Source organism: Heliangelus exortis, chromosome 14 (assembly GCF_036169615.1).
Source record: "Heliangelus exortis chromosome 14, bHelExo1.hap1, whole genome shotgun sequence".
Taxonomy (NCBI): domain Eukaryota; kingdom Metazoa; phylum Chordata; class Aves; order Apodiformes; family Trochilidae; genus Heliangelus; species Heliangelus exortis.
Genome location: NC_092435.1, coordinates 10,122,705 through 10,146,181, shown reverse-complemented (window position 1 = coordinate 10,146,181; position 23,477 = coordinate 10,122,705). Strand labels below are relative to the sequence as shown.

The 23,477-nt window shown below is 37.5% G+C and overlaps 1 protein-coding gene and 1 long non-coding RNA gene across 3 annotated transcripts in view; one reads left to right on the top strand and one right to left on the bottom strand.

The window, feature by feature from the left end:
- The window catches only part of KLHL4 (kelch like family member 4), a 73,358-nt gene that overhangs the window by 33,333 nt on the left and 16,548 nt on the right, over window positions 1-23,477 (top strand). The window contains exons 1-3 of one of the 2 annotated variants that reach the window (XM_071757642.1): window positions 2,583-3,768; window positions 20,744-20,917; window positions 21,372-21,508. In XM_071757642.1, coding sequence (XP_071613743.1) covers window positions 3,347-3,768; window positions 20,744-20,917; window positions 21,372-21,508 — 733 coding nt within the window. In that variant the 5' untranslated portion in view covers window positions 2,583-3,346. Of the gene's footprint in view, window positions 1-2,582; window positions 3,769-20,743; window positions 20,918-21,371; window positions 21,509-23,477 lie in introns of those variants that run through there. The other variant, XM_071757643.1, reaches the window with a different exon arrangement.
- Window positions 417-11,929, bottom strand: LOC139802464 (uncharacterized). Its single transcript, XR_011728633.1, has 3 exons — window positions 11,847-11,929; window positions 1,824-1,918; window positions 417-563 (listed from the first exon to the last, which is right to left on the bottom strand). It is a non-coding gene; the product is annotated as an uncharacterized lncRNA (long non-coding RNA).

The window sequence follows — 23,477 nt, the reverse complement described above, 5'->3', positions numbered from 1 at the left end:
GGCAAAGAGAAAAAGATTAAGAAATCCTTTGCTACGGGTCTTTTGAAAGGCAAATAAATATTACATAACTGCTTTTTACACTTAAATATTACATAACTGTATTTACACTTAAAACTATGATAAACACCTAACTGGACACTTACTATTAATATATATCTTTCAAATTATTTGGTAGTTCAACATGTTTAGAATAAAATTTTTTAAATGCTGCCCAATTTCCTGCTAGATCCCTATCTCTCTTCATTTTTAAAGCAATCTTTCTAACCTGCTGAAGATTTTCCTCAGAAGTTCATAGCTCTGGCATCAAAGCTTTTCAGAGAGCAAGGACTTCTTCTTCCTCAAGCCACCTGTGAGCCTTAGATGAGATGAACACTGAGAAACCCTCCACAAGTGCAGGCTGCACTGCTCACCTGTTTTGCTACCAAAATGGAGTTGAGATTTCTAGAAATGTCTCTCTTCATAACTGACAGCCACATCAGACACTCCACCTGCCTGAGCCTCTTGGTGGCCCTGGTTATATTTGCCATAGTCCTTAGAAAATCCTATTTTTTGGAGATTTCCAGCTGTGAGGGGAAGAGATAATGCTGTTATGATGGATACTTATCTGAGACCAAACACATTCCTTTGGACATAGCAATAACAGAAAAAATCTTACATCTTTTCACATTTAGAACTTGGAACCCAACCAAAGCTGCACCTAAAGATACATCAGAGATTTACAGAGAACTCAGCCAAAAGCAAACACTCACACTGTATTCATTTTTAAGGGAACTTATTTTTTCTCACCAGAAAATAGATGTAAATCATTAAAAGCAGGTATGTGGTATTAATATTGTGCATCTTCAGGCCACATACATGCTTCTAATCATTTCAGGCCTGAAGTTTTGGATTTCCAAATTGGTTATACTGTCCTAATGCCCAATAACACAGCACATTGAAATTCTATCCAGAATAGTAACAAGCTGTGTGAAAACTAATCTACTTATGCTCTACCTGAGATATATTCTGTGCTGACTCAAACTTGCTTTTTGAGCAAGACAGCCTCTTCAGCAAATATCCAGCCTTACTATTTTAATTTTACCTAGAAATGCTTTACATCTGCCAAAACATGTTCTGAGTTAGTAGGAAACTAATTCAGAAAGAGAAGTACTGCTTGTACATTCCCAATAATTCAAGGAATATGCTTTTGATAATATCTTAGAGTAACAGATGACTTCTGCAAAACGGATTTAAGGAAAATAAACCCAACAGAAGCTTTGTGACATGGTGTAAAAATATGGATTAAATGTATCTGAGCTGTTGCCAAGAGGAACTGACAGAGCTGCTGAGATAGCTCAATGACCTGATTAAGGTAGGAGCGAGAAACCGTGTTCTCTGTCCACCTCTACAAGATTTTATCACAAATAATTTTATTAGCTTGGTACACAGAGACTCCATCCTTAAAATAGATCTCAGATTGCCATGTAGGCAATCCTGAAATATATACATAGCTACCACTAAATCTGATTACTTTTATGAAACTGAAAAGAAAAACATCTGTAGGTGTGTAGGCTGAAACTGAAAAGTTAAGAAATGTTAAATATTATATGGTTGCAACGCAAGAAAAAACACCTGTAACGTTTGTGCCTCCAGAAACTTTCAGCTTGTTACAAGAGGTCATCATTAAAGTATGAAAACATCTTACACTGACTTCTGAACATACAATAATCTCTCCTAGTCCATGACAAGCATTTTCATTTTCCATTTCATTCCCTGTTAATAATCTAAAATTCCTGAAATTTGGCAGCAACTTCTTTATTAGCATATATTCTCAACAAGCTTACCTTGAAATCCCCAATTAAACTCACAAACAGACCATAATATATCCTCTTAATATAACTTCTTAGAGTTGAACAAGTTTTCTAGCTTCTGTTGATTCCTGTAACACATAAAATAAAGTCTTTTGAAAATATATGTTCCTTTAAGAACACTTGACAGCCTGATAATCTAATACAGAAATTCTTCCATTTCATTCAGAAGTAAATGCTACAGAACACAGTTTGTTTCACTGAAGTATTGTTAAATAAAATATTACATTTATAGGGGAGCTGCAATGGTTTGTTACAGCTGTTACAGCTTTTTTTTTTTTTTTTTTTATTTGCACTATGCTACATTTGTATAGATCATCAGTAGTAAACTGTGGAGAGTATAACAGAAGAAAAACAAGCCAGTTTTGTTCCATTTGCATCTGAAAAAATTCTGTATACATTATACAAAACACACAGAAACAGTTCTCTCAGCCCTGTCTATTAAAGAATGGATGGACATGAATATATCTCAGCTGTTAAATTTCCCAAAAACACATTGCAGTCTACACTGTCAAAAGAAAGGTGTCTTCTGGAAAAAAGAAAAAAAAAAAAACCAAACAAAAAAACCCCAAACACGTTCTTGTCACTGTTTATGAGAAATTATGAGCAGGATGGCAAAGGGTGTTTACACAGGCACTTAGCCAGGAAACGGGGTGTTTTCCACAGCTACAGTCAGTTAGGGAGCACATCTCTGATTCTCATGAGCTCCCTCCCTCTGCTCTCGTCCCTCTGTCATTATACCCAGAAACCTCTCTCTAGGTGAGAAAATACACCCAGGGCTGCACAATGCAGCCAAACGCTGCCTCTTTCCTCTAGGTAAGTGCTACCACACTGAGGCCATTTGTAGGAATTTTTCTCGGCAAGATAAACAAATGCAAGCCCCTTAAGGAAACACGTGAACTGCAGGACAGTTTCACACTGAATCGTGACCAAAAATCCGCGTGAGGAGGCTGTAAAAGGATTCTCTGCAAAGCTTCTGTGAAACGCAGCTTGGCTTCTCAGCACCCTTGATGGAAAACCTCGTGAGATAGAAAGTCTTGTCACTTTATTTCTATGTGTTTGCCTGCATCTTAAGTTGCAGCTCAGGATCCCTTAGGATCATGTGAGGCTGGGTTATATAGGAGAGAGCTGTGCTATAGTGCCGGGAGGGTGTAAGCCTGGCAGCTGGGTAGTGTTATGGTTGCTGCTTTCCTGTGCTAAGCTGATTTACTTGTTTAAGGTCTGACCTCATCATCCTGTCAGTATGGATTCCCACCTATACAGTTAGCAGCAGCTTAGCATCGGCTTGAAGAGCTTGCAGTCTATTAATCAGAAGAGAGAGGGAGAGAGCTGCCGGTATTTGTTCTTTTGTTGGCTTTTCTTAAGAAGAGGAGTTGAAACACAAGAGATAACAAAGAATCCATTTCCTTTCTAAAAGAATAGGCTGTTGTCGGTTTTTGGTGTTTTTTTTTTTTTTTTCCTTGGGTTCTTTTTGGGTTTCCCCCCCCCTCCTGCAAAAAATGTCAGTATCGGGAAAGAAAGAGTTTGATGTGAAGCAGATCCTGAGGCTCCGCTGGAGGTGGTTCAGTCACCCCTCACAAGGCTCCACAGGCACGGGGAGCTGCCACCAGCAGGAAGGATATGAGCACAGAGGGACACCGGTCCAAAACAGGTTGAAGAACCACTCTCGGGACAGAAATGGGTTGAAGAAAACCAGCAGTCCTGTCCACCACAACATACTGGCTCCTGTGCCAGGTCCAACCCCAGGGCATCACCGATCTATTCAAACCTGGCATCAACAAAACCTCATAGAACAGCTCCGAGCAAATGAGGAGATTCCCAAAAGGAGCACGGAGGAAAACTGTGTCAAAGAAGATTCTGTTAAAACCACGCAGGAGTTGCAGATGATCACAGAAGAAAATTCAGATGAATCTGCAGAGAGGTAGGAGTTTTAAGGTCTGCACTTAGAAAGCCATACTTCCATCCAAGTTATTCCCTAAAAGTATCTTTGTTTTTAACCCGTTCCTTACTGCATTAACCTCACTATATATATGTGTACACCCACACTCAACTGAACAGCAACACATTCACATTAGAATGATGAACACTGTCATGAAATTCTGATCTTTGCTTAAGTTACATCATTTCATAACTACTCCATAAAAATTAATTCTGCCAGTTTCTCAAATTTCCTCTGTGACAGTTTACAGCATATTTACTTTTTTTGGTCTCAATTTATTACTTTTAAATGCAATGAAAAAATCAGCTTGCTGAAATCCTGTCCTCATTCCCACTTTGTCAGTGGGTGCAACTTTGACAAATGGGAACAGCTGGAGGTGCAGTCTGTGTAGCTGCCATAGGTCTGTCAGATTTCTCATTGCTTTTTGTTCACTGCTTTCTTGACCAATGTAATTAACCTTGAACTAAGTGGAATGGCAGAGTCATTACCTCCTTTTTTAAAGGTTTATTTGGACTCACAATACTTTTGCAGTTTGTTTGGTATACTGAGGGACAAACACTTCATGCAAGGTCATGTGAAAAAACATTACAGCTATGAGACCTTAAAGGTGTAAGCACAAAGAATGAGCTATTTTTAAGATGTTAAAACAGAGAAATAAACATTAATACAGTCTATTTGATTACGATTTTTTTTAAGATTTATTTCAAAATTGGTGTCAGTGTCATTAGCTTATACAGCAACAATTTTACCCCACCTTTACCCCACTTTGGACTCCAAATATGCATTTACAAGGTGTTTATTTGCACCATTTTATAAGATTGCCATCAGTCTTTGGGAACCATTTAGGTTTCTTACATTGTATTTAAATACAAATCTGTCTTACTTGAAGTTACAGATTCAGTAAAAACAAAGCTGACAGTTTGTGTATTTTTAGCAGTTATTATTTTTCAAGTTGTACATCTGGTATAGGGGACATCTGCAGACTGAACAGAAAAAAACCCATGCATTCCAAAATGTCATTTTGAAACCAGCACTAGTAGTCAGTGTGCTGTACATAAAATCATTACAGAATAAAATCAGTGAAGTAGTTTCTGTCTGTTACTGGTGAACTACTTTGCAATGTGTAAGAAGCATACTCTTAAAATAGCCAGTTTTGAATCACAGTAAAAATTAGCCTTAACACCTTAGCAAGAAATTCAATTTAATTTGAAGAAAACCAAGGAACACTACAAAATCAAAATAAGATCCTATATTAGGTGAAGAAGAAGATAAAAAAAACCAAATTCAGTTTGGAAGATAAAAGTCCACTGTCTTCTAAAATAAGATTTGACATTTTCTCCAGCTATACAGAAACTGTCTGCTAAGACTTCAGTGAGTTTTGTGCCCTCATATTCATACAAAGTTAAGTTCTTCCCCTGAGCTGTTTAAATCTGCAGCTTTCAGAAAAGTTTGGGGGAAGTATATATCTTATAAAGTATCCTTATATTCAAAGAAGTGTACTTTCTGTAAAGTTACCAGTAAAAGCTTCTAATGCATGTTGTAGGTTAAAACCTATCTTAGCATACACCTTTAGAGGGGGAATGTGTAAGAAATTGTTTAGAAAGGGATCCATGACTCTGATTTTCTCTGTAATTAAAATTTTCCTTCAAGAAAATAAAATACCTCATTAAAGACACCTCAACATAGCTCAAATTTCTTAAATATGTAATCATTAAGTAAATCATCATTCTCTTCCCTTTAGCATTCAGCACAGACCAAACACACATACACATGCTGATTGACTGGGTAGAAATTAAATACTACTAGAAATTAAATAGAGAAGTAGCCTTATACTATATATCCAATCTAAATCTGTATCTATATCTATGTCATCTATATCTATATCATCTGTATCTATATCATCTCTATGTATCTACATCTAGTTGCTGCATCTACCCATTTTTAGGTGGACTGGAGCATGACACTATTACATGTGACTCAGACACTGAGAAATAGCAGAAAAGGATATAAAATCAGGCCAACACCTCAATCTTGAACAGGCCACGAAAGCAATTTCTAGTAACAGCTTATTGCTTCCTACCAGAAAGCTTTGGAAACATGAAAACAATATTATCAATGTCTTCAGAAAAACATAGGCTGTCTTTCTCTGGAAAGCTCAGGACTTAATGCTTTCAGTGCCACAGAAATAGCACCCTAGGGTTTGATGGAATAAGGTTTGTCCATCAAAGAGAAAAGAGAAATAAGAAAGTTTCAAACAATGGTTTCAATATATTACCATCAGTACACTCATTTCTGCTTTCTTCAATCTTATTTGGTACTCCTCTCAGCATGCCTGGGGGCTGTCTTCTCCAGTGTTGCTAAGGGAAGATAACTCAAAAGGTACCAAAGTCTGCTAGAAGCATCAAAAATAGCAGAGCTTGACCTTAAGGTCCTTATGGAAGCTGCACCTAAAGTTATGAAAAAAGCTGAACTGTGGAAGATACACATTTCACTGAGCTAGTCTTATTCTCACCAGTCTACTCCTTGAATGAGGACTGGGACCTTTTCACAGGTGAAAAACAGAGAAACTAGCTAAAATCTGAATAGATAGCAAGTAATTGTCTTTATTTATACACTGTATTTCCCACGATAAAATATTATGGTATTACTGGGATGGTCAGATAGTTAAATCCACAGATTATGGCCGTGCAAATGAAGAGCAAAAACCTTCAAAGATCTTAGGTCTGGCTTAAAGCAAATAAAAAGTTAAGTTAGCTCTGAAACAATGCACGGTAAAGAAACCGAATTGTTTCTGGTTCTGAAGCTGTGGTTGTGGATTTTTGTGCACTTGAAGTTGAAGATCATCTCTGATCTCCTCTGACTGTCTGAAACCTGTTGAAGTTCATGCTTCTCTGTCAGACAGACTTTGAAGCACTTCCATTTCTTTCAGAGAAAGTAATCTGGCAGAGGGCCAGAGAAATCAGCAAACACTTAGAGGACTTGCTTGGTAGATTTTGTTTGATGGTTGACAAAATGATAAAACACAGATCACTCCTAATGAGAAGAATCCATAGGACTGAAGAACTTTCCTTACTTCCTTTGATAGTTTTTGGTCTCACAAATATGGCTGGACTCACCTTTCAGTGCTTCTGAAGACAATGTCTGCTGGTAAAGCTCTCGTGTAGCTCTGCTAATAGCTGCCCAGAGGCAGATTCCACTGATGAACGCAACAACCCTTCCTCATTTTCATTCCTCATTGGTTGACAGGCTCTAGTCTTGCTGAAGTCATGTTTTCTATTTTCATAATATACTTTTAATTAATTTTAACAGAATCTTTTCATGTCCTGATCTAAGTAGTAAGTACTGATATACATAGAAGCAGATATTCAGGAGGAGTATCCTCTTAACTGAGGCAATGCATTTGATGTAGTGACTGTTTATGATGTTCATATTAAGACATGAAAACTCATCTAATTTTTTTTATTTTCCCTTACTGTCTTGGACATACATATACACACACAAAGACATATAACGTGACTATTCTGGAAATTATCCTCTCTCTGAGGGTTTTCTCTGGAGTTCTCTTATTCTTTCCAGAAGCAGATAATATCATTGGCTCTCATTCCAGTGTGAAAATAAAGGTACCACAAGGAAAAAAAATACTCCTTTAATTGTTGCAGTGTCCCAGGAGATACTGAACAGGTGGAAATGAATAAATCAGTGTGCAGTGCCTGACCCCAATTTCTTGCCCACACGATGCCATTATTTTTTGTTAGCTGGTGTGGCACAGACCAAGGACACACACTGTCATTTTCCTTCTGCTAAGCAGTTTTTGGGGAGAAGCACTACATGACCCTCTGAAACTTGTAACAGACATTGACTGAAATGATATCTGCTTTATTTTTCAATACAAAAGACCATTTCAAAAAAGAAAATGTGATAATTTTCATGGTGAAAGTGAAACATATGAATTCTATTGTGAAACTATTGGTCAGACTGAGGGGAGGTTTTGCATTAGGGCTACAGTTGTGGATATTCAAATAAGCAGAGTCCTACCACTGATCCATGACAGTGACTGATAATGGATGCCAACACACCAAGTAGATGGAAGGACTGCAGGGTGTCCTTTGCAGAGATGATAAAGTGCTGCATTCAGAGTAGTATTCATGACACTGTTATCCCCCCATGAGTAAGAATTCAGTTTCATGAATCATCTCTGATGCCCAAGGCATGAATTTAGACAGTATTATTCCTAGTCCCACGTAACTACTCCAATTTTATTTTCACTGAACTGTTTTGAAAAAAATCCCTTAACTTGGACAAACAACAAGTTTGCAAACACAATAAGGCATACTGGACATCTAGTCAGGTGGCATGGCAATCCTATGACAGTTGGATAAACTATGTTTAGGTGCTTCAAATCAGGTAGTACAACTTAAGCTCATTATTTCCTTGATCTTTCCCCCCAGGGATATAGATAGCATCCTGTTCCTTTTCTCACACTGTTATGCTTTACAGCACTTTTTCAGATACTAGAAAATAACTCCAAGTCTAAGGAGCTACAATTCTTGCAATCTGTTTTCAGAAGTCCTCTGCTAAACAGCTCTGCTCATTTTCATTAATGATCAAGTCAGTCTCCTGACTTCCTCCAGCAGGTCTGTCTGTGGCTGCAGTACTGTGATTTGGACATGTTCTGGCTAAAGCCTGGCAATTCTAGTGTAGAAGGATTACTGACATGACACTGACTAAAATCTGTTTGAATATCCTGCTCCGTGGTTTTTCTATCAACAACATGGTGGTATTGCTCATGCCTGGCTCATGATTCATGTGAGCCTCCTCACCCTGTACCAAAGAGCTGTTCCCTGTCCATCTGTACATTTTTTGCAGTTCTTTGTTCATAAATATAATACTTCACAAAAATAAACTCCATCTCACATTTATCAGCTGTCTCCAGTTTGCTGAGATTATATTCAGTTCTGATCCTATTTAATTTCTCCAATTTACTGATTTAATATTCCATTCTGATCCTGTGTTCCAATGTACTTGCAGCTCTTTCCAGACTGGCATGAACTTCAGTTCTAGTTAAGTTCCTATCAAACCCTACTCTTTATTTTCTCCTCCCTTCAAAAAATTATTAAAACTCAGTGGAAAGTCCCTTAGGAACCCAGTTTGATTTAGCTTTCTACTTATCAGGGAACCACTGATAACTACTTTCAAAATATGAATTTGAACCAGTTTGGCACATAATCCCTAGTGGTTTACTCCAAAGAGGATGCCAGAATGAATTTAGGACTATCTATCTAATGAGAGTGTCAAAGAATATTCTCATATCCAAGATGAAAATGACAATAACTATTTTTTCTGTTCTCCATAATGCCTTCTACAACATACTAATACACTTGAGTTGATTTTGATATGTTTTTCTTCCTAACTTCGTGATGACTGTTGGTTTTCTATGTGCTTAGAAATAATAATTATATTGCTTCTACACTGCAGAAAGTAAGAAGTAAGAAAGTAAGAGCATGGGAAAGAAATTATATTTGTCTTGTGGAGAATTTTACAGGTTCTTTAATACTTAGAACAATTGAATTCATACTTCAGTGGTGTAATTTAAAAAATATTTTATGCCAGTCTGCTGTGGATAACCAAAATGCTTTCTTGCTACCTCAGGGAGAAGCAAAAACCAATTGTCCTCTAAAGATGACCTTTAACTAAAGGTCAAAATATGAATTTGAAACCGGGGGCATTTGAAATGGGTTCTTTTTGAAATGGGTTCTTTAAGACATTGTAGCTGATGTCCTCTCAGAAGTGATGCTTGAAGAGCTCATGTGGCCTTTCAGTGGTGCAGCAGTTGGTGATGAACACTCCCTTTGCATCCCTGAGATTCTGCATCTGCTACTGCCAGGAAGAGCTGTAGTTCTACTTATGAACAAAGGCACACGTAACACTAAGTGACATTAAACTGAATTTAAATAGCATTTTACTGAAATCCACTCACAACCAGTTGAAAAAAGATGGGTGAGACTCATCAAGAAAATTTTCCTTTGATACCTGCTGTTTGCTAAGGGTAGCAAACTTGTGAAGTTGTAGTAAGTGGTATCTGATGTGGGATTAAAATCTAGGGGTAGCTTTATCTTTTTCCCAGAAGCTGATAATTCCCAATGAGAGACAGGAATTCTTAGGCAATGTGTGAATACAATGAACTGTGACCAAGGAAGTTATTCTGACCAAACAAAAGCTGTTGCCTCATACAAGAATTCTCAGTACAGAAATGAGAATCAATATTGATGAGAATCAAAGACATCCTCTGCAGATTTTATTCCTACTTTCTCCTTCTATTATGACATCTTGCAAGGAATTTGAAAAGGCAAAAAGTATGTGAATTTAAAGTGGGTTGAAACAGTGACTAAAAAATAAAGGAAGAAATAGGTTTGTATTTTGAAATTAATTTTATAATTAGCCTGTGAAAGGAGTGAATATTTATTAAAAATATTTTTGTCATAGATACATAAATATCATTGGATAATTTAAGCTGAAAAAGACCTCTGGGTATCACAAAGCATAACCTATCTTCCCAACCCCCATCAAGAAGGATATAATGAGGAATAATATGATTTACTAAAAACACACAATATTTCAAGGCTTACCTAGGACATGCATAGCTTTCAAAGATGATTTTTTATGGGCAAAGGAAAAAAAAATTAATAATAATTTAAGAAACTGGGACAATTCTATTAATTTCAAAACAATTTCTTTATGATTCAATTATCTTCTCATTTCCATTTCATACAGCTTGCTCTCAGCAAAGACAGCTGTTAAATTACTTTTTAAAGAGTTATTACTGCTCTTAGAATCCCTTCTTAATGTCTCCAGAAAAAGTTAAGGAGATGATTAAACATATGTGACCAATGCAAAGTGGTTTTTACAGGCACACTGATCTTGTAAAATCAACAGGAATCTTAAAGCTGTTGAAATATTCTTAGAAAAAAGGGGAGAGAGTTTGCTTGATTTGAAAGTTGTAGCTAGATAGCATTTGGAAAGAAATTAATTATTTAAATTTAAATGAAAGTAAAATATTTTCACTGTTGCTTTGTGGGTGAACTGTTTACTTTGAACTGTTTGAAAGGCTGTAATGACAAACATTACTGAAAACTTTCACATTTAAAGAAATAAAGGGATTTGTTTGTTTTAGTCAAACAGCCAATTTAGCCCAGTATAAACTAATTTGGTTTTTCTCCTGTCATTCTACTGGTGTAAAAATATGATGCTATATTTTGAGAATTACTATATCAGGGGATAAGATAAAAAATAGGGCTTGTGCATGGCTTACTTCTAGGTATGCAGGATAAATGGATACAGAAATGAAGCTCAAGTACTGTTGGGATTCCCAGAAAGTGCTTAAGGTAAGTATAGGAAATAAATTTTAAAAATAGTCTCTAAAGCAAAGCTATAACAAAATTTCTTCCTCTGTGAAATCAGAGCCCACCTCAGAGACTCCGTCACCACATCAACTGCCATAAGAACCCCCTGCACAGTTCTGACAAATCTCCTTGACCACCTTCCCCCTTTTCCACACAAATGTTTAAAAGCCCAAACTCAATTCAAAGCTAATGAAAATAGATAGAACAAGACCTTAGAGCCTGGCTCTTTCAAACTCTGCCCTTCCAACTAGCACAAAACATCTTTAACTTCATCCTAGTAACTCTTTCCAATCTGCACTATAAGTCAGGATATTTTACTAAAAGTCTTTCTGCTGCTCAGAGGTAATAAGAAGGATAACTAAAAATATTGAAAGGAACACCCTACCCTTGCTTCTTTTGAGGTTGAAATATATGACACAGTGTATAAATGACAACAGTTTTAAAATGTGACACTGTACACTCATGTTGTCTTCTGTGGTTGCCTGAGGCTGCCTTATTTAGAAGTACATGATTAAATGTTCATTATTTTCTCAACTAAAACCCACCTAGGCTAAAAACCCATATTTATTGGACAGGAAAGCAACGCCTTATACCTGATTCTTTCTTCAGTTTTGCTATATGTAGTTTGAAAACCTTTGGAGAAGAATCTAGGCATCTTACCTGTACATTTCATTTCATCAAACACGAGCTCTCTCAGCCAGCTTCTGACTTTCTTAATGGTCTGACTTTATGAATTCGGATCTGAAAATCAATATCCATGGATTAGGTCTCAGATTTATTGCTTGCTTCTTAAATAAACTTAGAGAAATCACTTGGTATCACAATAAACTCATGTTAAGGATATCACTTGACACTTTAAGAACTGATTGGTGTTTTCAAAGATCAGAATTTGCCTGCAAACTGCTCCTAAAATTCAAAGTGGAGTGCAGGTACATTACAATTGATGAATTATACTATGAAGTTGCACAGTTTCTCATGATAATACTACCACAAAAATCAAGGTCTATTGCTTTAAGTTTTCTGTTGCAATAAAGAGTAGAGACCACCAGTAAGCTGTTCTGAACAGCAAACACAGAGGGAAAACATTTGATAAACTGTCCCCATTTGCTATGCTTCAGTTTACCTGACAAATTAGAAGTCAAGAGGAAGGGAGGGCACTCTTGCAAGAAATGAGCATTTTCAAAGCTTATTCATTTTAACAGAAGTTGAGAAAATGAGGAATCTTTTTGAACTGGGCATACACACCTTGATTTAAATGGAAATTGTGAGCAAACCACTAAGAAATCCTAGGGGTTGGAGAAAAGCTATTTTAAGCTATTACATATGGTTTGCGTTGCTAGGGAAACCTCTTTTACAGTGTTCATTTAGCACAGATGCTCAGGAAAGCTCTGTGACTCCATGTCAAACCATTGCAGAATGCTTCAGGATGTGAAGAAATAGAGATGCACATATACACACAGGCAGACAAAAATATCTCTGTCATTTTCTCTTAGTTATGTCCTCTGTCTTTGGGGGAAGTCAGTTCTATCCATTTCTGCCATGACCACAGTGAGAAACCAAAAGCTTTGAAATTAAACCCCTGTCTTTCCAGACTGAGGACATTTGTTCAAACATTACCTTCTGGTTTGACCCATTGGGGTTCACGCTTTAGATATTAATCTATTTAGAGCAAAATATCTGTCTTTGCCACGTGCATCCCTGGGCCACCCTTTTGACCCTAGGGCTGAATCAGGTGAGAAGATATTTTAGAACAAGCCCATAGAATTTTACATTACTGGGGAAATGTCACATAAAGTGAAGTGAAATTTGAAGTGGTGCCCTTAGCTGATGTGGGGAACATGACATTTTCCCATTTCAGTGAAGCATGGGTCTTGTTATTGCTTGGTTAGAATCTAAACAGGTAAAAGTAGAAAAGATAAAGATGCAGAAAACTGAAGCGGTCATGACAAGCACAAGAGCAGAATCCCTTTGCTGAGTACAAAAAAAGAAGTGAGAAGCAGGTATTGTGGTAGTGGTTTGAGTTCCCATAAATCAAGAGGTCTTAAAAATCTCACAGCAGCATCCTTATCTGATTAGCTGCAAGGATCAAAATAGCAGGGCAAGGAGAATTGCTCCTGAGCCACTCTCTGGCTTTTCAAATTTTGTTCACTGGAGACAGAACAACCTCACCTTCATTTTTTGCCTTATGTCTCCAAGCTCTCTTTGATCCACTTTTGCTAACAGCAGTGAAAGGGGATGGCACAAAGCAGGTATTCTTTCCCAAAAATGTCTCTCCCATCTTTCTGAAAGGTGCCTAATTAAGAAGCAAAGACTTGATTTATTTCATCCAGCAATAGCCATGCTTGGATTTTAAAAAAAATTGTTAGCCATTCACATGTTTGGGGTTTTTTTGTGTGTCCTCTAAATGAAAATGCTACAAGCTCACATCCAGTATTTAGTCAATACTTTTCATTTTGTACATTCTGACAGCCTGCAACAGTGCTACACCATGCCTTCTGGTCACATCATTTTTAGTTCTTTAGAAAGAAGCTACTGAATTATCTAACAATACTATCACTAGCTACAAGGAAGGTGAGCAAGAAGCAGTCAGCTTCACTGAATTCCTGCTACAGGACTTTTAATTTCCCCCCGAAATAATCATGTGGTATCAACTCTGGATGAAAAAGCCTGTATTGCAATGATGACTGCAGAATGCTTCTTATATTGCTGGAGTCTGTGTTAATCAAGAGAATAAAGTATTCCTCATAATTTAAATTCTGTCACATCCTGCATGATCAATTTCAGTATGCACTGACTTAGTATTGATTTTCTTGTTTTTCTAAGAAATGCCATGCAGACAGGACAGCTGATTAATTCTAAACTAATTTTTAGCAGTTAGGTGGAATCTCAAAAAAAAATACTTTAAAACTTTCTCTGTGATTAATAGTAAAATGAGAGCTTTAATACACATGGAAACAGAGTAAAAAAGTGACTTGAGCACTGTTTATGATTTGAGAAAAAAGGCACGTGTATTCGAGATAAGTAATCCCCATAACCTTTGTCACTACCTGAACAAAGGTTAATTTTGAGATGGTGATATGTCTTTTTACCTGAAATGTTTCATTTAGTTACTATTCTCTTTTACATAATGTAAATGAATACACTGATAATTCTCCTGGAGGATAATGTTCCTGAATGGTGCTTTAGGATGGCACTCATTTGAATGATTTGTCTGAGACTCTCACATCACAGTCATCATTCTAATGAAGCACTCATGGTTGTCCAGGCAGTGTGCTCTCCAGGCTGATTAGGTATTGCTAGAGCTCCAATTTTTCAGAAAGTATCTCATTGTATGGAAATAAACGTTCTTCAGTCATGCCATTATAATGTTTATAGTAACATTTCATATTCAGATTACTCTGAATCAGAAGCAGCAGCAGCATTTAAATTGAAAACTGCTACCAGGTTACAAATGTTAGCACTGCCAGGTTAGGGGAATCCAGTGTTCTGCCAGAAGCTTGGCTCAGTTTTCCTCTATGGATTTTACTCCCAGTGGAGCTCTGCTCCTGCCCTGAGTCCTGAGAAACCTCTGTGGGACATGGCATGCAAGGACACAATGGGCCAATGGGCCATGCTGCATGGCATTGCCCAGCCCATCATTCTGATGTGAGAGCAGCAGAGCCCAGCTGACTCTTCATTTTCATAATTAATCTGCAAATGGGTCTGCAAAAAGTTACTGAGCAATTTTCAAAACCAAGCCCCAAATCTCAGGAACAAAATACCAGAGAGTGACTTTTGAATAGGCATTTATACCTGTTACAACAGTAAATTTTTAAATGCTTGTCTTCCTCAGATATATAAAAATTATTTTCATAGATCAACAAACCCCCACAACTGGACCACATCTTACTGTGCTTTTACATAGTGATAAATTACAGACACTACTTTCTGTGTACAAAGGAATTTCCCAGTTCTTAATTATCTGTGTAAAGCAAACTGCAAGCATAAAACTCTGCTTTAGACACCAGATGCCAATAAAGGAATGCATGAAGCTTTCAAATAAATGTCATTCTAGTAGCCAAAGGTCAACAGCTGAGGGAGTACAGATCTAGTAAGGACAATCTGCACTACAGTGAGCTTGGGAAATAAATTTATGATTAACCTCATCTGTTAAAATAAAATAAATACACAATTACCAAAGGCAAACAGCATACTGGGGAGAGTGTTTAGATCTACTCCTCTCTGCTACATGAAATCCTGATGTGGCCACATCTGACACCAGCAAAAACCACAGAGTGCTCAGGGGCTGCAGTGTTCAGGGGAATCACCACCCCAAATACATGCCTTGTATTCACAGGAGAATTCAAAATATCCTAACCCAAGTTCATGTTGATATTAATCATAATGGCACTCATCTGAATATTATCATGTCTGGGGAGAAAAACAGAACTCACAACAGCTATAGTACTTCCAGTGATAAGCTGCAGCTCCCGTCTTTAATGATCTGAACGCTTGCAATCCCAAGCACAAAAAAAGTTATTTTAACTAAAGCCAACTGAGGAAACTGTCAGGTTCACACTAATAGTAGCAATAATAAAATTACTAAAACCAGTTTCAGGAGCTCCAGGTTCTAAAGGAATTGTCAGTATGAACTTCCAATTTAGACAGAAGCCAGTAGTCTCTCCATGAGCTTAAATTTTTACAGAAATACATTGCACTTGATTGTTTCTTCGCTTGCTGACTTATTTTCTGTCATTGTTACTACCTCAGCAGTCATCAAGGCATAATAAAGTTTTGCATCAAAATTTTTTGCATCACTCTTTTGGATCGAAGTTTCTTTACCCATACCCTAAAACCTTCAACGTGACCTTTAGCTGTTATATTTACTAAGAATGAAAAATCAAGGAGACAATTGCAGAGCAAATTCAGAAGCAGAGCCCAGGCCTGATGATATCAGCAAGCAATTTGTACAGGTGTGCCAACTCTATATTGGCTCTGTTCAGAGATGGCTTCTTAATTCTCAGCCAACTGATGTGGTTTCTCTCTCACAGACACTACGTGATTTCACATCAGAAAACAGCATCTCAGCCTCTAACCACACCATTTTGCCCAAAAGAGAGGAGGTCAGAGCTCCAAGAGCTGCCTAGCAAAGTCTGCCTCTGGGGGGGCTGACTGCACTTTTCTTCAATAAGCAGAAATAAATGAGAGGGGGGAAAAAAAGTGATGAGTTGCATTGTAAAGCCTGTTACACACACAGCCTGAACTGATGAAGCTGCAGTTTTGTCTCCTGCCTTGTCACCACTAAAGCTCATCCAGTGCACCAGAGCTGAAGTCACTCTGGTGTTTTCAGCTCTGATCAAGTCCTTAGGAAATCTGATGTCTCTAACTGGGATCCAGTTTGCTGCAGATGCCTGGGATGGTTTATAATGCAGAGGGAAGGTGGTCCAAAAGAGACATCTGTGACACTGCTAACTCAGCTGTGACTTGCTTAAATTAAATTGCCAAATATTATAACAGGTTCATTAGGCACATTCAACAAATATCCAAGAGGGAAGCGGTCACCATAAAAAAATCGAAGAATAGCCTTATTAAGAAGAAAAAAATTAAAATACTGCATTTCATCAACTGGTTTTCATTCAAAATTATGCCCCTAAGCATCCTTATAATCAGATTTTCTTTCTGGTTTTTGGCCATAGGCAGACATAATGAGGACCTTTAAGAATATACTGAATTTTTAAAAGTATATGGCAAATAACTGGCATTTATGTTTTATCACATTCTAACTAAACAATGAGGAAAGTTGAATTGATCCTATATATACTTTATATACTGATTTCTATTCTGATTAATGAAGAGTGCTTTGCTGATTGAAGGCAGAAAGTTGTTTAAACATAATTTAGGAATATAAAGAAGTGTAGGCCTGGATGGAACCACAAACCTCACTACATCCATTCTGACCAAAGATGAAGTTTTACTTCCCTAATACCAGTTTTGAGCCACAGCTTGTTGGGTCAAGTATAAGCCAGTTGCTACTTCCACTGTCATTTCTTAGCCTGTGTTTTGTTGGGATAATTATTTCTATGCAAATGTGAGCAAGTCTTTGAAAAGTAAAAATTTGCTTAAAATTCAAGACAAGAGCAAAGATGGCTCTCTAAATTGTTACAAAAATGTTTGTCACTTTCTATCATATATCAGTGTAACAATTAGACCTTATTTCTAGCTTGTGCTTGTCTGTAATAAAAAATACAGAGCAGCATCTGAAGCAGAATTTGGGTAGAATGCATGCAGAACATTGTCTGCCTTTGAAAATGAATCCCTGTCACATCTTCAATATTTATACAAGTCGTTCAGAACTCTTATATTTATTACACTTGAAAAAATGCAGTTCTACCCTGATTTTGAAAATGTCATGTGAAATAGTGTCAGAAGTCACTGAAAAGTCAAGATGATTTGTGACAACTAATGCTTTTCTCTCACTGAGCTTTGTTACAGTGTCAGAAAAAACAACAAAAAAAATCTGTTATGACATGATTCATTCTGAACTGCAGTGCTGGGTGGTATTTGTCTCCTTCTGAACATCTAGATGCTTAATGCTTTTTGATAATTTCAGTTTCTATTGTCTGTTTCAAAATTTCCTGATGCTTCTTTTTAAAAATTGCACCCTGTTTTCCCTATCCTTCATCAGTGTTACAGGAAAACTCTGAAATCGTTTGGTTCTCTACCTAAGATGAATTTCATAGAGCTCAGCTACTTTGGAATCACTTCACTGCAGCTTTATCTCTGCTCTCTCTAGGCTAATCTGTGTTCTTAAGCCATTATTACTAATGCTGATGGTGTTAATGCAACTCAGCATCTTTGTGGGTACTACTAAAAAGGTGACATTGAACAATTTGGGTTTCTGATTCTTCAGAGCAGTTCACTGATGATTTTCCCTCCTGATTGAGTGGCAAACTAATTCCATGGTAGGATAGGGCTGATGCACTTTGGGAAACATTTGTTATTCAGTATTCAGATTTTGTTTGTCCAAACTTCTCCAGTTTCATAGAAAACCTGTTTCTCCATCTTCTACATGCTTCCTTTCTGAGTAGGTTCAGATGAGCCCTGAGTTCTCTCTCCGTGTTCTCACTGCACAAACCACAAAGAACAAGGTGTGACAGGCAGACCCATTCCTACCAGCACATCTGCAGCCACCCTGCCCAGCTTTCTGCAATCCACAGCATCCCCCAGGATAATTCAACACAGAGGCATCAGCCTCAAGGATTTTTTTACTGCCTTCTGTCTTCATGGTCCTTTAATCCCGCTCATCTTTAGTTCACTGCTCTCTGTACTCTATTCTGAAAGTCAATATTTTAGTCCTCCACGGTGATAGTCACACACTAATGAAAAATATAAATAGTTATCTTTGAATTTAATTTTTTTCCCTTCCAAAATCTATGACAGCATTTTGAATCAGCTGCTGAAGGCAAGCCAGCAATTATAGAAGTAATGTTAACAAAGTTAATGGAGCAGGGTTTTTTGCTTCCAGTATTTTTCAGTCTCTGAAGACCTTTGTATTTGAAATAATTAATTATGTTAGTGGTATTTCTGCTGTAGGTAAAGGTCACTCTAAAAAATACAATAATTAAAGTCCCCAGTCTTTAAATCCCTTTGTAAATATTTGCAGCATGAAATCATTGCTCCACCTACAAACAGATACATACTATGGGAAATTATTTCAAAGAACTGTGCATTTGCATTAGGGATGGTTGAGTATTAATTCAGTTGATTTCTGCAAGCATATCAAGGATAAGTGCAATGTAATGCATGCTAAGAGACAACACTTAGAGTGGATATAGTGGATCTGAAAAATGGTATTTTTGAAAAATAATTTTCTGATTACTGCTAACGAAAGCTTAAGAGGTAAGTAGCAAAACATGAATGTTACAGAGTATGGATTTGTCACCAAGTAACTCATGCAAAACTAATGAGCATATAATCCTATTTTGCAGTGTCTTCATTTTCAATGAAATGTTGCAGGAAAACAAATAAAGAAGTATAGTCATTAAACTCACCAAGACAAATTAATTTTTATAAGCTGCAAACTACAAAGGGTACACGTAGGTGAACTTGATTTGCCCCCCCCCCCCTTTTTTTTTTTTAAAGAAAAAAACCCCACAAAAGTGCATTGGAATAAAGAGCTAGAGGCTTTATTGCCCTGCCTTGGTTATCTCATTGTGTTTGCAAGTAGCTGCATAATCTGAGATTGCCCAGACTGGGAGGTGAGCACATACCCTGCACCATGCACAATGCAGGGGAGGATTTCAGATGCCTGAGGGCTGCTGTGTCTCAGGAGGTGAGGCATACACACCCCCCCCAGGGCTGCCACAGCTCAGTCACACCCAAAATTGAATAAAATAATGTCTGGGCAGCCCTTGAGTGATCCTACCTGCCCAGGGAGGCTGGCAGGGCCAGGGCTGAGGTTCTACCCTGAACTCGAGTGCACCTGAGAGGCAGCAAGCACCTGGGGACCTGGGGACATACCAGTGCCCAGAAGATGTTAGGTTCCAAATCAGATGTGGGACATCTATAAATGAAGTAGAAAAATCTAGAAAATTTCATATTAGATTTTTTCAGATGGAAAAAAAGAAATACGTCTGGAAAACCCCAGACACCTAATAGCTGTACCAACTGTGATTTTGTTCTGTCCCATTCTGAAAAACACTGACATCCAGTATGGCAGTATTTTAAAGCTATGTGACATACAAGTAAATCAACAGATGCATTACTATTTCACCAAAACCAGATTAATACAAAAATAAATATTTTTCTAAGAAAATATCACAAAGATGTTTCACTCTGCAACATAATATTAAAAGGATATAAGGAAAAATCTCCTAAAAAATCCACTGTGATAAAGAGAAATTATGTATGTAGTTTTTAAGGGTACTTATAAGCAGAGTATTTATTCTGGAGTGGGAAGAATATACCTATAATGTACAATTTTGTGAAAAGGCAGAGAAATAATAATATAATAATAATAATTTGTCTTTACTATTTGCATTCAGATTCTAAAGGCTACATAATGTACTGATTTCATCAGCTTTTGGCTGGGTAATTTGTCTAGAATTACATGGTCCTTGTCAAACTGTCTTCCGATTCATTCCCATTTAGTAATGTAGCCTAATGTACAAATTATGAAGAGAACCAGCAATAAAACCTAAAGACATTTAATATCCAAACTTTCATACCCAAAGATAGTTTAGCTATTAGTATCCCAGGGAGATAAGTTCAGGTTTGGTGTGTTCTGTTTGTCAATGAGGAGGCTGCATTTCCATGTCAGTGCTGTGCAAACAGTGGATCATAGACACGAAACTGATGGGAAGTAGAAAACTCAGTAGCACCTATAACAGTTGATAGTAAAATACACTTTATGTGCAGCCTTAAAAATTAAAATTTGCAGCTACCAAACAGAAAATAAAAATGGAAGAAGACATCAGAAGAGAGAATCGTTAGAGCTGTATAATTTTAAACATTTCTGTGATGTCATTTGAACAAGGTTGATAATGAGGCATTCATCACATGGCCTCTTGCCCTTGCAGGCTGTCAAGGACCAGCAGCTCCCTGCTTGGAATGAACACCAATGGCTCAGATGAATTTTTCCAGTCTACAAACCATGCAGAGCAAACTTTCCGCAAGATGGAAAATTATCTGCAGCAGAAGCAGCTCTGTGATGTTCTCCTCATAGCTGGTGACCAAAAGATTCCAGCTCACAGGTACATTTCCCAGTATTCTTTAAGTGGCTTCAACACCTGAAATTTCAAAATTCCTAACTTATGCCTAAGCAGTTTAGGTAGGAATGAACACTTACTATAATTAGGACATCAGGTAACAACGGAAGAAAATGATGTGATCAGTGTTTCATACTCAGTATTTCAAACAGAATGAAATTCAAACAGGAATGATTGTTATCATCCATCTTCCATTCTTGCTGCTGTAAAACTACAGTGAGATCAGTGACAAAAGTCTGCCTAAACAAGCCCTATGGGAGAAAATCAGATTACTAATTTCCTTTTTAACTATTGCTCACTGCTGTAAGCTTTGAATCCTACGCTAAAGCCAATGTTTCTCGTGCACACACAATTTATTACATAGTAATACTGAACTTCATGCTTATTATTGAGATGATGAAGTCATTTGCAGTCCTCCCAGTATGCTTTGATTTTCCAGGTTGGTTCTCAGTGCAGCATCTGACTATTTTGCTGCAATGTTCACTAACGATGTGCGGGAGGCAAAACAAGAAGAGATCAAGATGGAGGGAGTGGACCCTGATGCACTGAAAGCTTTGGTGCACTATGCCTACACAGGTAATTCTGCCTCCACTTCCCACAGCACTGGTGTAAAGGAAGCTAAAAGCTATTCAATGTACACATTGCAGCATCTTCCATTTCACATTTGGATGTAAATACGAGCATAAATCCTGCATACGTGATGTTAACCTCTACCTAGAGAGGATGAATAAATACTGATTTATATAACAATTTATTCTAGAAGATATGCAACAAACTTAGCAGATAAGTTGGTCTTGGATATTTCTCTCCAATTTGATACAAATTATTTTAGGAATTCTAATGAGAGAACAACATATTTTGCCTGTTGCCCACTTCATGTGGTGACACAGAAGGGTGTAACATGAACCCCCCTCTCCTGATGAGAGGCTCCTCAATTGTTTGCTTCACTCGAGGAGAAAGTGAGACATGAGAAAGTGCCACAACATTGTGAAATTTTTCTTGTGTTCTCCTCAAAACTTAGAGAGAATGAAATCTTAATGAATTTATGGATCTTAATGAAATTAAATATTTTAATACCAGAATGCTCTCTCTCTATATATAGATATATATTTCCCTATATTTTCTCCCATTTTCAACACTTATCCCTGCATTTCTGAATCTGAAATGGTTGAGCCAAACAGCCAAAAAGACTAAGCCAGAGAGGTGTGAAATCCCTTTCATCTGCTGTATAGTGACCACGGGAAATGCTGTAGAACATCACTACTTTGTTAGTGTCTATGACAGCTGGAAACATCCAGATCCTTCAAACCTATACAGATTCTGCAAATCTGCACTTTCTGGCAAGCCCCTGGATGCAGATGGCAGCTACTCCAGCCAGAAAGGTGAAAGGGAAACTCTTTTTGCCCTTCTAAACTGTGCAGGTCTGTGTCAAAAAAAACCCAAGTCTCAAGAAAGGAAAAATTCCTTCCTCAGGAAATAACAACACTGAATAGAACAGACCAGAACAACAGCTTTTGCATTTACAAATATTTGCATGGAAAATTATCCATCTCCTCAGCTGACAGCTTCTACCAATAACATGCACTAAACCTTTGTCCCCTGGTGTCCCACACAGGACATCCCTTGTCTGCTTTTGAATGAAATAAAAATTCAGGTCTCTGGTGGGGAGGCTGGAAGATGTATCACAGGTAGCTACTGCCATTGTTAGAGTTCCTTGAAAGAGCTTAAAATACTATTTTCTTAAAAGATCAAAGACCCCATTATAGTCACCGTATTGGCATTAGCATAAATGTTAAAAATAGGAGACTTCACTTTCTAGGTCACTTCCTAGGTTTTAATAAATACTTCACTTAATGTTTACTTCATAAACCCACACTTTTGCATGAAGAAAAGGTGAAGCAATCTGCAAGCCAGATCAGAACGTTTCTCTCTACAAAACAGCCCCTGTCTGTGGGTACAACCAGGGGCATAAATCTGGAGATCCAGAGGGTACATTGCAGAACAGGGATAACTCAGTGTTACTGTGGCACTGCAGTAGCATGAGGGAGCAGAACAGTACAAGCACAAAGAAGCTGAGTGCTGGGCTGCTTATTATCCACCTGGATCTCAAAATCATCCCACTTGATCAAACCTCATCTCTTCCAGTTTGTTTAATGCAAACCCATGGGAAAAAATAATATAATAATAAATGACTGAAAAACAAAAGCTAGGCTATGAAATACTGGAAGTTTGCTTCTGAAATCAGGATGCTGTTTTTGCTTTGAGGCTTTACATAGCAGTCTTTATTTACAAGAATGAGTACCAATCACACACTCATGCAGGAGCTTTTCTGAGCTGTATATTAAAAACCCAAACATTGCCCCATCCTGCACCCTGCCAGCCCTTCCTCGTTTCTTGCAGAACTGGAAGGTATTATTTAAGTTTCAAAGCAAGAGACATCAGGAAGAGCTGGACTTGTGCTAAGGTAAGACTTCTGAAGACAGCCATGGAAAACTGAATTTTCATAGATTTTTTTCATGTGATAATAATCCACCCTCTAAAGTGA